The sequence below is a fragment of the Musa acuminata genome, chromosome BXJ3-4, assembly GCF_036884655.1.
Source record: "Musa acuminata AAA Group cultivar baxijiao chromosome BXJ3-4, Cavendish_Baxijiao_AAA, whole genome shotgun sequence".
In the NCBI taxonomy this organism is placed as follows: Eukaryota; Viridiplantae; Streptophyta; class Magnoliopsida; order Zingiberales; family Musaceae; genus Musa; species Musa acuminata.
In genome coordinates, this window is record NC_088352.1 from 30,539,122 (window position 1) to 30,557,587 (window position 18,466).

Sequence of the window (18,466 nt, forward strand, 5' to 3'; positions counted from 1 at the left end):
GGTAAAATACATTTTTTGTTGGCCACAAATTTATCATTTGGTCCTCACCAGCTGCTTATCCAATTAAATTGTGATTAGAATTCTTGTGTGCTGCCAGCTAAAATTAGCACCTACAGCTGATTATCCTAATGTGTGGTCATGTTATTGTTAGAATTGGTTTAAACTGCTGCAATTTTGATGACTTGTCGTAAACGAGGGTCGATAGAGATGTGTGTGCTCATTTGTTAGCAAATTATTCTGAAACCTCAAAACATACAGATCATGGAGGAATGATTGACCACCAGACTTGTCTCTATATATATATAAAAAAGTTGGCAATGCACAATAATTCAAAGCACCTAAAAACATTCAAGTGCTTTGATATTATCACCTCCTTGGGCATAAATATGATTCTATGAATCTAATTACTTGATTCTACATCACTGAGATTGACAAAAGCACGATCAAACAGTATGATCGTCACACCCGGCGAAGCTGCACTCATTAACATAATTGTCGCATGGCACGATTTAGTACGAATAATATTTATAAATCAGACAACCTATCAAATAGACTCTACTGAAATTCGTATATATATCATATATCAGTATATCAACATATATCAATATGATTATAGTGTAGTGTCCCCTGATTCCGATAACATCTTGTATTATATAATGACTTCAATCCATTTCCAAGATCAGATGTAAAATGACTCCTGACGATATGATTATGATCATTAAATGATCTATTGGCTTAAATGATCTGATCATGATCGAATCCACGCAATAGTAACTCAAAAATATGACAGCTAAATGATCCGCACAGCAGTAACAATTTAGTGTAGTTGCCATACACGTTTCTGTTGAAAACATGCGAGAATTCAACCTGATCACAATTTGTTTATAGGCCAAGCCAGAAACCAATGGTGGGCGCAATCAGGTTACATGACTCGTCTCGGGAAAAAGCCAGGAAAGATGATTCCAGGTCGAACAATAATGGGATGGGGGCAACAGCTGCCTTTACAATTAATTGACAATGTTCTTTTTTTCTGTTGAGTATATCGACAAGGGAAAATACCAGTTTTGCCTCATCTCCCTGGTAACAGTAAGCCCTACTCATCGAGGGCACCGAGGGCCTTCATGTCCTCCAGGAAGGCCATGTATGAGTCATCCATACTCTGCAACTTGGGGGCTGATGTGGTTGCTGTATCTGGTTTCCCAGTAGATGTTAGAGCCGAAGGTTTTGTAGCCGGGCCCATTGCGGCAGAGGGCTGCAGCTTTGGTTTGACTTTCGGAGCAGCAGTCTCTCGCCTCACGCGCACTGATGCAGGAACCTGCTCCAAAGCATCCAAAGGAAGATGTTCATAAAAGAAAGGATCAATAAAGCCTAAGAAATTCTATGATTAAATTGCAAGCACATGACATTGGCTTGTGTACAACAAAATTCCAAAATTGCTACCTAGTGCCTTATGGTTAAATTTTTTCATATTAAAGAATAATAGAAGATGCCACAGTGTTCGCCTGCTTAGTGTACTCAAAACCTATCAAGTTATTAAGAAGGGATACCTCAACAGGCCATGCTAATCTTAACTGGTCAACATGTACCTGGATCGAAAGCTAGAGGGATATACCTTGCTACACCGTACCATATCAGGGAAGTAACTAACACACCCTCATGCCATGACATGGCATGACAATCCATCAAAATATTCATTAGATCTATATTTGGGTGCTTAGAAGGGTCCTGTTTTCAATACAATAAAATGACTGGGGATACTTGGTCAATACTACCTCGGAAGACTTTGTTTCTCTCGATGCCACTCTCTTGATGATGTTCCAAATCAATATGGCAGCAAATCTGTTGAATGGTGTGATTCATGTTGAACATCACACTAATCTTCAAAGGATTCTTGTTCCCTCTAATCATTTACATAAACACTATGTAGCTACTAAAAAATTTCTGCAAGCTGAATAATCTGGGGGTGCTCATTAACTACCTGTTATGAATTATACACTATGTTTCTCAGTATCTCCAAGTAAATGACAATGTTCTTAATACCATGTCCCCAACGATGATGTTTATGGTCAAAAAATTGAAGTTATTGTGTTCAAAATGTGAAACCAAACCATTTTTGTTGTCAAGACTGGCATCTGCCAACTTCAAAGAACATAGATCAGATCATAGGGACTGTACGAACCAGAAGACAGTGATCTTGGGTTACCTAAGGTGCCAGCACCATGAAGATATATCATATATATAATGCAAAGTAAAACAATCATAAAAATGCCTGTAAGTTTGAGGTCTAGCCCAGTGCATAAAAAGGTTCCATACAGTTTAGTGCAATGCTAATACAATGACAATTAAAAGGAAAAACACATACCATAGCTGTTAGTTCTGGATTGTGCTGTGCTAATGGTCTCTTGACAACAGTTGATGCTGCTGACTTGACAAACGATGGCTTCTGAGGCACTGAAGGCCTCAAGGCATCAAAATCATCTTCATGTTGGATCAGGGGACCTGGCTGAAATGGGGGCCTCGGATAAGGTGGTGGTCCTGGAGGTGCAGCAAACATTGGCCTAGCAATTGTTGGTGGAATAATTCCTGGAGGAGGAGGCGGCAGAGGTCTCCCAGAAATACCAGGAACTACCAGTGGCGGTCTCAAATCAGGAGGAAAGTGTGCAATGCCATGAGGCGTCATATCAGGTTGCAAAGGATTTATCAGAGGAATCCTATGAGTCATAGGTGGTGGCTGTCTTGGAGGTGGTGGCAGCAATGGAGCCATATTTGAACTATCATTTGAGCTTGGAGCATTGTTGGGGACAGATTCAGATGACGTGGAATCAGTTTGGTGGTTTGCTGATTTTGGTGGCAGTCCAGGGGGCGGTGGCGGAGGAAGTACGGCTGTAATCTACAAAAGAAAAAAAAAACATTAAAGATCTCTAAAAAAGACAATGACAGCTCAATAATAAATCGACATGCATAGTGAACAAAAGGAAAGGGAAAAAATACAGACACAAAAAAGACTCATGCATCATGTCAGGATGGTAGAACTTCAAAAACAAGAATGACAAATTAAGATTCCAAAGAAGCATGACAAGACATGGCAAATATAATCTCAAACATACCATATTAGAATCTTTTAATACTGGCCTATCTGATGAGTCTGCAACTTTATCAGCTTCCTTCGCTGTGGTGCCCGGTGGAGGTGGTTGTAAAGGCTGTTGGGGTGGTGGTGGTGGGGTAGGCAGCAAAGTTGAAGCTGGAGCTGGTTCTTTGGGCAGGGGTCCTGGAGGAGGCGGTGGTGGTAATGATGCACTTAAATTGTCAACAGCCTTCAGTTGAGCTGGTGGTGGGGGAGGCAAAGGTACGGATGGGGGTATGGTAGTGTCATCACGAGAAGTCAGTTCATCAACACTTGGTAAAGGTGGTGGAGGTGGAGGTGGCGGTGGTGGCACAGATGAAGAAGCAGGCAATGGGATCCTGGGTCCTGGAGTACGATAGAATGAATTAGATAGAAAAAAAACACTAATGAGAAAACACAGGCAAAGGAGAACACAATAATGACCTATAGATGATTTGTACATTGGAGGTTTTCCAGGAGGCGGTGCCCCTGTTGGGTTTAATGTAGGATGATAGTAAACAGAGTCCTGCATCCACAAGCTAGTTAGTTTGATCAAAATTGCATTTCAATTACACAACTTGATCCAGACACATACCTCAGGCTTTGGATGTCTAACCCTTTCCTCTTCCTCTGCATTTGTTCTTCTTCGAGGGGGCCCCAAGTGGCTGGTAACAGCAAAGATGATGAGTGTAAGATTAAAAATATGAAGCTAGAAAAATAAGTTAGTACACAAAGAACTCATGACATAACCCTCACCTAAACATCACTGGTGCTTCACCTTTTTCCCTCATTTTCTCTTCATACTCCTGTTCAGAAGCTACATGTAAGCACATTTACATATATTGACATACAATATTAACACATCCATACAGCAATGGTACAGACATCAAAATGAATCACCTAATTTCATCATGAGCCTAATAACAGTTTGTTTGCATTCAACTTCATAAGTCACTTAACTGAATTCAACATTGCATAATAATTTTCATCTTCTCACTTCCATTCAAACTTCCATTCTGAATATGTTCCTAGTTTTTCCAGTGAATTAGAATTCCTCTGGCTTCTTATCACATCATAACATTCAACGTACAGCATACCAAGATAAATTATAATATGATGTTGGTCCTAATTGTACATGAGAACCATTCTAAGTTCCAGAAATGCAACCATTAACATTATACAATGGATAAGCAAAACATACAAACAGATCATTGCTACGGAGGCTCAAATTTTGAGTAATCATTTGACCAATCTACCAAGAAACAATTATTCACGCATAAGAAAGCAATCCTATATGTTCTCTTCAAAAAAACTGTCTGCAAGAGGGAAAACATGAAGCTTAACTAACTGGGAACCTTATCATTTCATAAAAGAAGTAGAATTTTGCATTTCTTCAATAATGGAAGACAGATACCATCAGCAAATATGCAAACTGTTCCTTGGAGTACCGACATTCTAAATCAATCCACATTCAACTTCAAGACTCTAGTGAAGGATAAAAAGTACCTCTTATTCACACTTCCATTTTCTCATTTTCTATGACAGTGCTGTAAAAGGTTTTCCATCTGTATGACCAAAAAGTAGCAAGGGAGCTATGAATCACTGATTCTCTTTGAGATTAAAATAGCTGAGATGATTTTTTGGACAACTAAAAGATCACAGTCCAGGATTCTATTTGATTAATATGAAACTTCTTATTGTAGTGCATGGTGTACATGACCAATACAACTATGTACATGCTTACAACAGGATATCCCTAGATAAGCTGGCAACTGGCTGATACATAGCTTTCATCATGGAGAAGACACTAAACAGCATGAACCCTGTATAATAAAACATAAAACTCATGTTATCAGAGTCCTCATGATCCACAGGCTGAGACAAATAAATATGGGTCAAATCTAATTAGTTTGTGATTAATAAGACTTAAAAGAAGAGAGGAAAATTGAAGGCCAACCCTAATACAAAGCAACAGACATCTTATGACCTTGACCCAACACAAACTATATTCAAATGGGAATTTTCAATCATGACCAACCTGAGATCAGGTTGATGACTAGTTGGATTAAGTTGATTCTGTTGGGGATGGTTCATTAAGAAAGCACATACCCTAAAATAAATGAGGATAGGAATCTATCTTAATGTTTACACAAGATAGTAGGAAAAAAATTACATTTAGTAAAAGCAAAAGAAGAACAACAGGTAATTAAAACCTTGATTCTTCCAAATCAAGTTGGACCTTTTAATCTCAGTGTGGTCATTGTTTTCCACAAAAGAAAATGAAATGGGCATAAAAAACCTTAGTATTAAAATAAAATAATTTACAACAAAAGGTATGGATATGAAAAAAATTATTTACTTTAATCTCGATCCATATTTTCTCTGTGCTTGCTGATGTCTATACAGTGATTTCATGCTTCACTGTAAAAGCAAAAAAGAAAATATCTATATGATCATTGTTTCCCACAAAAGAAAATGAAATGAGCATCATAAACCTTAATATTATAAATTCCAACAAAATATAAGGATATGAAAATAATTTATTTATTCAAGTAATTGCTGTAGTAATGATATCATTACTGTATTAAAATCTACATTTGCATATAAATATTATACAACATTTTCTTTTTTCTAATATCTAAAACTTCTAAATTCTAGCGCTTATACGGCTGAAACAAACTCAGACTTAGAACTGTCAGACCAAGCACAACATTATACACCCACCAGTGACTGAATCCAAATCATGATTGGAACCATGTTTTTAGTCTCTCATTATTACTTTTCTTTTCCCATTTGATGGATTTAAAGATAATTCTTAATCATATATCTTAAGATATTATCCAATATATAAAATCATTATTGCAGGTATATAATCAACAATGAACACTCATATTCGCTTATCTTAAATATCTTATGGACTTTATCTAATTCATATCATTGTATTTGGTGCAATCGAGGTCTGAGTCCTAGATAAGTTTAAGTCTAATAAGCATCAAATTAATTCTAATATAATTTAAATTTATATAATATAATTAAGACAAGTTTTTGTTCCATCGGGGGAGTCTTTGGATTAATATTTCATGATGGATTTTCATTTTCAACAGGTATTTTGGGTACACTGAGTTGAAAAAGTATATAGGCCATAAGGATATTACGGAATTTACTAATTTTTTGGATAGTTTCTATATTAAAAAATTAGAAGCCTTTTAAGAATATGGCAAGGCTAAACATATCAATCTCTATTGGTGATTGAAACAATACTTTGCTAAAACAAACAAGTTTTCTAAAGGCCAGTTGTCCTAGGGTCATTTTTGCTATATATCATGCGATCCCTCTGGCTTCCACCGCCATTTCCATGTCCATGACTTTTGTCACCATCAATACTGATCTCTCCGTTTATATTTATATTGTTGCAGTACTATGAAAAGTCAGGAAGGAAGATAGAATTTGATTGTTACAACATGTCACACTAATATGTCAAAGGCCCACCAGAGAGCTCTAGATCCCTATCAATATGAGACTTGGGGTCCATGTTTTAGTACCCGTTTCAGCACACGTGCATATTTCTTTCCATAACCATTCTCTAATTGTATGTAAATGTATATTTATAAAAAAAGCAGATACAGATGTGAAAATTCCAAATTTGATCAATGTATTTAGAGAATGAGAACTAGGGTAACATTCATCTACGAAAGGGAAGCAACAAATAAGCAGAGCTTTAAGTTATCTTCTTTTTACAAAAACATCTGTATGTACTAAAATAATACAACACAAAAATGGGAGATTCAAGATTTTATTTTATTTTTTAAAAAGTAACCTGACAGCTGCTTCTAAGACTATCGGAGAGTGTAATCAGCATTAAGGCAAAACAATAACGAAATTGCAAAAGAAATAAATAAAAGAACCTTTCGTTTCTTCAACACTAGGTTCAAGGTATCCTCGAGTTGTCTTTTCTTATGCTTCCTTGCCTTGTCAAGAGCACCATCTGCCTCTGCACCATGACAGAATCAGAGAACAATTTACAGACCCTGAGATAATTCCATCTAATTTCAGTGCAAGGGATATGACATTCTCTTAAAGATATCCAAAATCCTTAGCACTTAGTTCTCTGGTATCTAGTTAACACACAACATTTATCCAATTTAATCACCCCACAGAAAAAAGGCTTCTTGATGACTCAGATATCTTATTAGTAATAATGTTCATGAACGAGTTCATGTTCAATATTAAATCTTGAACTAGAGTTATTTCATAAAGTCCAATATGAGTTAAATTACGTTCAGTCCATTATACTTGGATTGTATCATAGTAATGTATAGAAGATTGTTCTCGTTCTTTAAACTAAAGTTCATTAGCTAAATTCCATATACAATCTAATAATTGTGTTAGAAGTCATAAAATGACGTCAGATTAAATAGGCTTCTTCCAATATCTTGCCTAAAATTGTTCTAATTAGCAGCACTTGGTAGCACATTATCCCTAAAACACAAGGCACGGAAGAAAATTTTCACCAAAAGACAGTGGGATAGAAATGTTTGGTAAAGTGATTCATTCTGAGGATCCCTACCATATTAAAAATTTTAGTCTTTATTTAAACAGAGATGACTGAGCTGTGGTTAATGAGTTAGTATGCACAATAAATACCAAAAAAGAATATCCATGTGCCAGTTAAGCCTCATCTATATTTTTTTTCTGTTCTCTATTCTCCTAAATATTTACCTATATCTTATTGCTTTTCTAGTGTTGGAATCTATGCAGCAGCATCCACAGAGAAAAAGTCTAGTGCACCAACATGATTCTTTAATCATAAACCCGTTAACTTGATGTCAAAGCTATCACCTTATCCTCCAAATACAAATGCACAAAACAGCACACACTTTTGTTCAAAAAAATAATCTGTTGAGTGTAATTTTCAGGGTAACCATCAACTCAATGTACAAGCACATAGTCGGTCAAGCGCAGTGATTTAAAAAGCGCTAGGCGCCAAAAGGCGCCAAGGTCCAAAAACGCCCGAGGCGCTAGGCGCTCGCCCAGGCGCTCGCCCGAGCGAAGCGAGGTGCTAAAATATAAAAATATAAAATATAATTAATAAATATAATTATTTAAAATTTTAAATAAAAATATAAAAATATATAATATAATTAATAAATATAATCACATTAACAGTATAAATCTGCTGACGGAGAAACGAGGAAGCGGCGGCGGCGAGCGGCGGCAGCGGCAGCAGCGGCGAGCGGCAGCAGCGGCGAGCGACGGCGGCAGCGGCAGCGGGAAAGGGAGCCGAAGGCGCGAGCAGCGGGAGGCCTCGAGGGAGGCGCGAGCAGCGGGAAGGCTCGCGGGAGGGCTCGCAGGAGGCGAGAGGGCTCGCGGGAGGCGTGAGCAACGGGAGGGCTCGAGGGAGGCGCGAGCAGCGGGAGGGCTCGAGGGAGGCGCGAGCAGCGGGAAGGCTCGCGGGAGGGCTCGCAGGAGACGCGAGCAGCGAGAGGGCTCGCGGGAGGCGTGAGCAGCGACAGCGGCGAGCAGCGGCAGCGGGAGCAGCGACAGCGAGCGACGAGATCGCGATCGGGATCGGCAGCGGCAGCAGGTTAGGGTTGGGGTTATATCGGTTTAGTTGGTTCGATTGAACCAACTAACAACCGAACCAGGACCGAACCAGACCTAAAATTCTGGTTCGGTTTACCCAGGCGCTCGCCCGAAGCGCCCAGCGCCTGGGCTCGGGCGAGCACCCAGGCGACGCCTGATTGAAGCGCGCCGCCTGGGACATTAGCGAGGCGCTCGGGCCTCGCCTCGCCTCGCCCGAGCGCCTAGGCGAGCGCCCGAGCGCCTTTTGCAATCACTGGTCAAGCGCATAGAAGGAAAATAGCTTCCTTATGAGGCAAATGAAACATTGGCTGGCCATTAACGACCTCAAAAATGAATGGAAAAACCTTTGATCGTTATATATAAATGAGGGACCACTTGACCCCCATTGGTCGTGACAGATAATAAGAAGATGAAGGAAAGCAAAGGAACAAGAAGGGTACAGTCCTCTGACCCACTCTGCAGCTATCTCAGACAGCTGTTTCTTAATCTCAGCCAATTATTCAAAGAGTGTCAATAACATTTCTTATGACTGACATCCTTAAGGATGCCCCTCGTCATCACGGTAAGGTTGCACCTTTGCAATTGAATGATCAGGGTTCAAGCCACAGAAACAACATCTGCTTGCACACAAAAGAGCCTGTATTGGTGGGACCTGGTGCACTAGCAACTATTTTTACTTATATATGAGACTACTTGAGAAAAAAAATTAGCTACTTAATTTCTGAAGAATAATGAAAGAGAAGTTCTACCTAGATTCCTTTTGTCCCCTTCTCTATATGTTCCATATCCTATCCCACTGGAGTGAGAAGTCTTTCAAAACAAGTACATCATCAAAACAAGAAAATTGATTCGTTCTCTCATGCATCTCTGTTTTTAGTTATTTATAAATGATTTCAAACTTTTTTATACAGTTGATGTAAACTTTATTCATATTGAACAAGCACATGGATGAGCCCTTTCCAAGACTTTCCAACTCACAAAAATACTATAATGTTTGTCCATTTTATTTAAAAAATCACCGCAATAAACACTATCATAACAATATCTATTTCATGTCATTTCCCATAGCTGTTTTATATATTCCACTAAATAGTTACCCACGTCTATAGAAAGGTCATCTGTTTTCTCACGTCACAAATTTGGGGACATATTACTATCATGGTTCCAAAAGAATTAGCGTAAAAACAAATGGCTGGCTTTGTTATGCCACCAATAAAGTATCCTTCTGGAAGTAAGCATAATATGCCAACTCTAACCAATAGAAAAGAGTTTCTTAGAAAACCTGAACATAATTTAATATTTTGATTAGCACGAATATCATATGTCACCTATCATGCGTCCCTTCTCTAGGCTCTCTCTACAACTGAATTAAAGATCTAGCAATACTGAATAACTAGGAAGTGTGATCATAAAGAAAAAAATTGAGATCAACGAAGAGCAAGTGGAACGGATACACTTGGGTCAACACACACAGTAGGCTTATGAGTTGACTATTTACATTAGACAGACTTTGTGATTCCTAACTCAAACTTCCATGAGAACATGAAAGAGGCACCTAAATTACCAGTGTGGAACTCATTAAACACTTAACCATAGAGAAAAAGGTTATTTTTAAAAAAATAAAATGACAGTTGGAGCTTGCCTGCTGTATGAATAATGCACGTACATAATAGGCTGTGTGAAATTCTAATATATTGGAAAGCATAGAAAATCATCCACAGTAATTTCTCTAGAAAAACCTAAAATTTGAGCATCCTGGTTGAATACTTACTCATTTTTTCCAACTTCTCAATTTGCTCCCTAATAGCTTCAGGGTCCTTCTTCAAGATCCCAACCTCGCGCACCTTCTTTCTTTCCTTTTTGTTCTGTGAAAGAAGTTGTATTAAAAAGAATCGAGTAGCATAACCATAACTAACTGATTTTGTTGGCCGAATCATGGTTCAAATATGGCTGTAAGCAGGAAAGCTGATACAGGAGTCAACAAAACAGAAGCTGAGATTTCAGAAGTTTTTCAAATAAATATAAAGAAAAGAGACGATCATAGCTTGTATGTGTATGTATCTGTGTAGATGTGCATATATACATACATACGTAAATATACAAATACATAAATGTTTCATAACACATGCTTCATAAAAGTTTAACATGTTAGGTAATCTGTTATTTTCTTTTAAGAAAAATAAAATTATAAATAATAATGATATCAAACAGAGTCTAAAAAGAGAGGCACTTCATTTGGATATGTGAAGCCAGATACAAAATAAATATCTAACAAAGTTCATTTCATGTCAATTTTCCAATGAAATGCAAGACATCTCTTGTCCATGCCAAAAAAGAAAGCAAAAGGAGAACTAACCAAATTTATTATTATCTGTGGTGCCAGCAAGGCAGATGCATAATTACCAATCAGCAAGGAAAGGTTATGACATGGATCATTAATAAACCAGAACTTCTTAAACCAGCAAAAGGATGATCACATGAATATAAAATTAAAACAGTAAAACCTGGCCCTTTAAAAACACAACCATATGAGGCACAAAACAATATAATCGGGGAGCTTAACGGATGGCTATATCCTCACGAGCAGCTACAAAACAAAGGATCTTAACATTTGGCCATTCTAAGCACTGTATTTAATATTAGCACTAAATTATCAAGGAATGATTTTAACTTAACGGTCAGGTACACGGCATGCACCACCCTGTACTAGGTGTGCCAGATGGTACAAGTCCTGTATCAGGCATGCCGGATGGTTTCCCTTAGTCCGTGTACCAGTAGGCTGGTGAACCAGTAAATACTGCCCAAATCAAACCTTGAAATGAACTGACAGCTATTCACATATAAAAATTTGCAGCCCCAAGTAATTCCAATATGCTTATGGAGTTAGTTAGCTTTTCTTGCCATGGTGATATAACATGACTATACTTTGAGATTTCTTAGGATCTATAACATGGAGGCTCAACATTAGACTGATATAAATTCTTCTAAGGTCGAGAAGAATGTGCATAGGTTCTCAATTACAATTTAAGTGGTTGATGAGTATGCATGATTCATGAAAGCCCTCAAAAAGAACAGGTCAAGGTTGACAACTGATACAAACTTTTATAATTCCTTCCTGACCTCTTTTCTTGTTCTGTATCTTCAATGTTCAATGTTCTTTTTTTTATAGAGTTTCTCTTCACTGTTATGATTTTCCTCATATCTAAGGTTTTGTCGTTTCTTCATAGAAGTTTTTATCTTCACTAACACTATTGAGTTTATTCAATATTTCAGTATTTTCTCAAAAATGTCAAAGTCAAATCACATCTCAAACTAACAACATAGAATAGGTCTTTCTCTTTCTACAGAGTAACTCCAGATTTAAACTAACCTGGACCAGACACAACTTTGATTGGGTTGGGGCCAAATCCATTCAAACCGAAGGTTTAGAATCTCAATCCGGCAACTGGTATAGTTGCCGTCGGACCCATAAGGTGCCAATAGAGATTGCCATAATGATACTCAATACAGGTCAGTATTGCTCAGACCAGAGAGAAAATGAGAGAGAAGGGAAGAGGAGGAGGAGGGAAGGAGGAGAGGAAGATGAGGACAAAGAATCACAGGACAAGTAATCTTATCACTGCAAGCAAAGAGAGTTTCCCCGATTTCAAACCTGATCGCCTATGTTGTAAAGAAGAAAAACCTAATGGGGCCCATTAAACACAATGGAGAACAGCAACCAAATCCTAGTTTCATATGAAATCAGATAAATTCAGTCGAATACAAATGCTTCCTACTCATTGTAATTGCAATAACTGCCTTTTCTTACCTTGCCGGGAAGGGATGAATTGATCAAGTTTGTCATTATAAAGTTTAAAAAAAAGTTTTTTTGTGATTTTTCATCAATAGGTTCAGAAGACCAGTCAAGAGTATGCAACAAATTTGCTATTCTAAGCAAAAGATATGATGAAAGACAGTCATGTGATACATTGATTCCTACTGGTTGTAAATACACTTCCACCAATCGAGAATTAAAAAACAAAGTTGCGATGCTATTAAGACGAACTATGATCAGATTTCATCAACAACAGCTTGACATTGATTCTTGACATTGACACTGATTTCAAGAATTATTTCGAAGATAAAGAATTAAATTTCACATATAATCATCGGATATCCTCCATTTAGGAAGGGAAGAAAACAGGCAGACTAGGTTATAGCAGAAATCCTAATGATTTCTTGACACTGATTCCAAGAATTATTTCGAAGATGAATAATTAAATTTCCCAGTTTTACCAAAAATTCGATATTTCTTAGTCGAAATTCGTAGAAACTCCAAAATATATAAAATCATTGGATATCCTCCATTTAGCAGGGAAAAGAAAAAACAAGCAGACTAGGTTATAGCATAATGATCGAGAAGAAGGGAAAAGAACAGGGGGGGGTGGCCCGAAACAATTCTGGCATCATAAGAAAAGGAAACCCTAAGGGCAAGATCGAATCGAGGGAAATTGGTCTTTCGTACCCGCTTGAGCTCCTTCTTGCGGAGCTCCTTCCGGTAAGCGTCGGTAGGGTTCATCACCTTCCCTCCCTTGGTCGTCTTCATCTTGCCCTCCCTCCTGCCGCTTCTCCTTCCGAGAGATCAACCGGATGAGGAAACCCTACAGCAAATCCGTCTCCTCTTCCCCCTCTGCTTCTTCGCTTTCCTTTATCCTTGGCGCTCCGTGTTCTCGGACCCTAAACCCGGCCTCGACACCTCCTGATATTTATAGAGGTGGCCTGGTTATCATGGACCGGGTTGGGCTACGTTGGGTTGGGGCCTTCCTAATCTGGGTCTGATTCGGGTCGGTGAGATTGGGTCCGGTATTTATCTACCCGAATCCGCTTTTGTTTGGCATGGTGTCTCGGTTTGAATCCTTTTGTGGCGTTGTATTTTATAGTATTTTGTGGCGTTATATATATATATATATATATATATATATATATATATATATAAAGTAATTTTATAGTATTTTGATACCCTCGTAAAATATTATAACTCTATTCATCAAAATTTTACATATTATTATTCATAAATCAATAAGAAAACCTATCTGAAATTCAACAAAGGTTGATGAATTAATTTGCATTTGCTTACCTTATAAATATGTCAAAAACACTTTAATTTTATTTAAAAATATTGTAATTTATTAGTAAATAAAATGAATCAGAATCAAAAGTGTGAACAAATTGAATTGATCTTATCTATGATTATAACTCAATTTAAAGTCAACATAATTAAATATATATACTTTCTAATGACAAAACCATATACTTCTTTTAGGGATTCCAACATTAAAACAAAATTGATAGTTTGTATCACCTTATCATTTATAAGAAAGCATTGGATTGATAATAGACTATTTATTTTCTTAAAATTTTAGGATCCTTGAATCTGATCGATCGGATCAATTAAGACATATGTGTTCCAAAGTATGATTTGGTGAAGTTGTATTGATTGGAGTGATTAGTTTGTGCCTTAAAGCAACCATTATAAGTACATTTGTAAATATGGTCATAAATTTATTGCAAACAAAAACATGCTAATTGTTAGAGATAAAACAAAAATAGAATTCTGCATATTATATATGTATAAATTATCTTTCCCAACGCTCAATGGAGTCATGTCATCCATATTCTGACCTCTATTTTCAAGATTTCAAGCTAAATGATATCGCTTACTTTCATTTTGCGAAAACAAACATAATTATTATGTTTCACATATTTGGTAAAATTAGGTCAAATTAAATCAAGCTAAGGATACATACATACTCTCACACACACACACACACACACACACACACACACACACATATATATATATATATATATATATATATATACCTTGTATTGTTTATATATTAAAGGATGACTTGACGTTGACTTGATTTCTAGATTATATATTATATAATACAAATATTAAAAAATATCATTCCATAACTGTCTATTATTTACATGTGATACTTGTATTGTTCATAGACTATTCAATTTGATTAACTAGAAAATTAATACTTTTACTTTTACATGTCTTACAAAATATGGATTTTCCTCAGTTGAAGTGATTATTTTATGAGGATTGTCTAATCCTAAAAAATTTTATGGTACAAGCTTTGTGTTTGGTGGGTTTTGCATATTTCTTGGTTGAACTATATATATAAACTCTGTACTATGCTATGTTGTAAGGATAATGAAAATATTTCAATAATATCATATGTATTTGTATAGATTATCCACATCAAGATAAGTTGATAATAAAGAATTTTTTTTAAGTACATTCTATTAGAAATAGAGACGTAACGTGAAAATATTAACACAAATTTAACATATCTTAGATCTATGGAAAATGATATATATTTTTATTCGACATGCTTATGACGAATCAAAATATCTCTTACTGTTTTTTGAAACTAGTCCTTATTATCTCTCTCCTATTTCTCGCAAAGCCATCATTATTGATAGATTTATACTTTAAAAATATCACAAAAATATAAAAGTCTCTATCTATTATGAGCGAGATTATGGAGGGTCTAGAAACACGTCTCATATATTCCCTTCCATTAAGATCAATATTTAATTTTTGAATGTGTATAAATATTGATATTTAAATCTTTTATTAAAATATAATTATTATTCTTAATATACCTCATCAATTAGGTTAGGAGCCACGTGTATGAGTACATTCTCTCATTTAGCACATAAACGAAAAAAGGTATTAAATAAAACTTTTAATATCATAATAATAAAATAAAATTTATTTTTAAAATAATTTTGCTTGATTGGATTCTAAGTTTTGAAAATTAATTTATATGTTCATAATTTTAGAAAACATATTGATAAATCCAATAAATATCATAATACTATACTAAGTTAGACTCTCGATGCGAGATCGATTGTGTATCATAAGTGTCATACTTTTTCTATATACTACAATTAATCATTTTGAATGTAATTCATAATGATATCTATAATTTATCTTGTCAAGATAATCTAATTATCATGTGCAAATATAATATATATACATAAATTAAAAATATGAAAACATAAATAATAACTTTAATTATATAAGTAAAAATATTAATTATAATATTCATTCAAACATGCACAATCATATTTTTATATATTACTTATAAATCTAATCATAAAATATATTATTTAAATATAAATTTTAAGGCCTTAATGAATAGATAACAATCAATATAGTGTAACTCAAAATATTATTATTTGAAGCTAATCTAATATATTATATATGTGAGTATATAATCTTTCATTCATTACAAATATCTTATTTTTTTTATATCCTTCTAATATTTCATTCTTAGGTAACTTTAATATTTACTCACTATTATGATTATAAAACTAATATTTGGTTTGGTATAAATTTATGCATATAGTAGATTTTTAATTATGCATGCATATAGAATATCATTGATATGATTCCTTCCCAAACCATTTTTAGGACATTGGTTTAGATTGAATTTTTTAACAAAATTATATATTGAATATTTTCAAGATTTAATCAATACATTAATTGTGATATAGTTTTAGTAATCGTTCGGATCGATCTCTAAGGATCCTTATACTAATAACATAAATGATCTCATTTATATCAATAATTAAATTTTTTAATGAGAAAATTCTTGATTTCGTACCGTAAACCAAGATTATTATTAGCAAGTAAAATATTATCTACATATAAGACCAAAATAATAAATTTATTTTTATTAATCTTCAAATATATATCAATTAATAATATTTTTAATAAATTTAAAAAATATATAATAATATCACAAAACTTTATATATCATTGTTTGTAAACTTATTTAAGGTCATAAATAGATTTTTTAAATTCACAAACAATTTTTTTTCTTTTTCTACAAACCCTTTAGGTTGTTTCACATATATTCTTTATCTAAATTCTAAAGTCATTTTCATATCCATAACAAAATATTATAATGAGTAATTAAAGTTATGATGTTACGTAACGAGTCTTAAATAATATTATAGTCATTTTTTTAAAATAAAATATTTGATCATAAGTCTTGCTTTATATTATTAGATATTATCTTTTAAATAAAGTTTAGTCCTAAAGACTCAAATATAATCGACATTTTCAGAATTATTGTGTAACTTAATGATATCCTAAACACTATTCTGATTCATAGATTTTCTTTAATGTTATTGTTATCTAAGAATTTATTCAATAAAATAATATAATAATAATTGAGCATAAATTTCAATAAACATAATCGGGTAATAGCAACAATTAAGAATAAACATCATGCTCTCATGTGAAATCAAACCATATTTCATAATTTTTCTTCTATCCTCATGTATTTAGTAGCCACATAAATATCTAAAAATAATAATTAATTTTTTTGATAATATAAATAATTAAATTTGAATAATAATAAATCGTATCAACAATAAAATATATAATTTATATTAAATTAATAAAAAATAATTTATTATTTTTATGACAATTTCTGTTATTATGGTTGTTCAAATAATAATGCTAAATCTGAAGGGTATAAATGTAAATATATGATATCAGCCGAAATTAATTAATTTCATAAGGGTAAGATTAGAATTAAGGCTAATCCATTGGAATTAAATGATTGCAAGAGGGTAACAGCGTCCTTTAATCGGTGAAAACACCCTAATCCCTAACTCCTTTTCTCCGTTGCAGCTTCTATACTGCGTTTCACAATGGCATCTGCCAGCGCTCTTACCCGCCGTTGGCCACGCAAGCTCTCCGCGGCCGACCGGCAACCTCTCGGCGCATCCTTACAGGGGTCGTCATCCGTCGCCACCGCTGCCGCGCAGCGATCTCCTTATCATGGTCATTTCTGCCATGCATGGCTTCCCGGCGGCTATCCCTAGCACCAACAGTGGTACAATCGCCTCCATTGTCGTCGGCTTCACAGGCGACCCTCCACTGATCCGGCGATCGACTTCATGGAGTCGCACTGACTGTCGCCCAGCACCGCAACATCAAGCCGACCGCCAACGAAGCATCCGAGAACGCACCAATGGCCGCCGCACTTCAACGGCGACAGTGCAGAGTTCCCCCTTCTGCTTCAATCATCAACACAGCAGCACTACCGCCCCTGCCTATGGCAGAATCGGCAGCCACAGTAGGCCGCCGCGACCGCTGGCCCGTCGTCGCACTCAGCAACGCCGCCACCTGTGCAGTAGCTGAGGTCGGAGAACAACCGAGGCCACCACACCCATCGCCGCTTCAGCCGTTTTACGCAGCCCGACAGGGCCGATGACCAAGGTAGGCCGTTGCCCGTCACAGTGCGCGACGACGTCCGTCGATCAAAACAAGCAGCACGCTTTCCAACACACTTTCATCGGTGTTGATCTCCTGCTAGCAGGCCACGAAGGATAGTCTCACGGAACGAACATAATACATCACATTAATTCGAAAATAATATTTATTTGATAGTAAAATAATAATTAAACAAATTTAATCTCTCTCTCTCTCATATATATATATATATATATATATATATATATATATATAATGATCTTAGATAATTAGATTTCATTAACATATTATTCTCATATCAATTGTTAGAAATAGATATGTAATTTGAAAACATTAACACAATTGATTAAAATCTAATATATCATAGATATGTGAAAAGGGTGCCTATCTTTATTTGACATGCTTATGTCAATTTTCAATACATCTTCGATTATTGTAATAAGTTAGCCCTCTTCGTTTCTTTCTTTTAATTTTGTATTTGCATAGATTAT

General features: G+C 35.4%; 1 protein-coding gene across 2 annotated transcripts; it reads right to left on the reverse strand.

Moving 5' to 3' along the window:
- Positions 1-784: 784 nt before the first annotated feature.
- Positions 785-13,398, reverse strand: LOC135636678 (protein EARLY FLOWERING 5-like). Of its 2 annotated transcripts, XM_065148563.1 has the most exons (9): positions 13,191-13,398; positions 10,458-10,551; positions 7,009-7,094; positions 3,860-3,909; positions 3,699-3,768; positions 3,548-3,629; positions 3,108-3,469; positions 2,363-2,890; positions 785-1,315 (listed from the first exon to the last, which is right to left on the reverse strand). In XM_065148563.1, exons 1-9 carry the CDS (start codon positions 13,269-13,271, stop codon positions 1,094-1,096), a joined length of 1,575 nt encoding a protein of 524 aa, XP_065004635.1. In that variant the 5' UTR covers positions 13,272-13,398; the 3' UTR covers positions 785-1,093. The 2 variants fall into 2 exon arrangements, with proteins under 2 accessions (XP_065004635.1, XP_065004636.1); XM_065148564.1 differs by lacking the exons at positions 7,009-7,094; positions 10,458-10,551; positions 13,191-13,398 and adding an exon at positions 4,610-6,827.
- Positions 13,399-18,466: the final 5,068 nt, after the last annotated feature.

What these genes read in the sequence shown, in the direction of transcription:
- LOC135636678 (XM_065148563.1), bottom strand. Translation starts at nt 13,271, where the DNA reads ATGAAGACGACCAAGGGAGGGAAGGTGATGAACCCTACCGACGCTTAC. An exon ending in TGAGAAGTTGGAAAAAATGA is followed by an intron (nt 7,095 to 10,457) that starts GTAAGTATTCAA and finishes GTCATGGTGCAG; the next exon opens with AGGCAGATGGTGCTCTTGAC. An exon ending in AATGTACAAATCATCTATAG is followed by an intron (nt 3,470 to 3,547) that starts GTCATTATTGTG and finishes ATCGTACTCCAG; the next exon opens with GACCCAGGATCCCATTGCCT.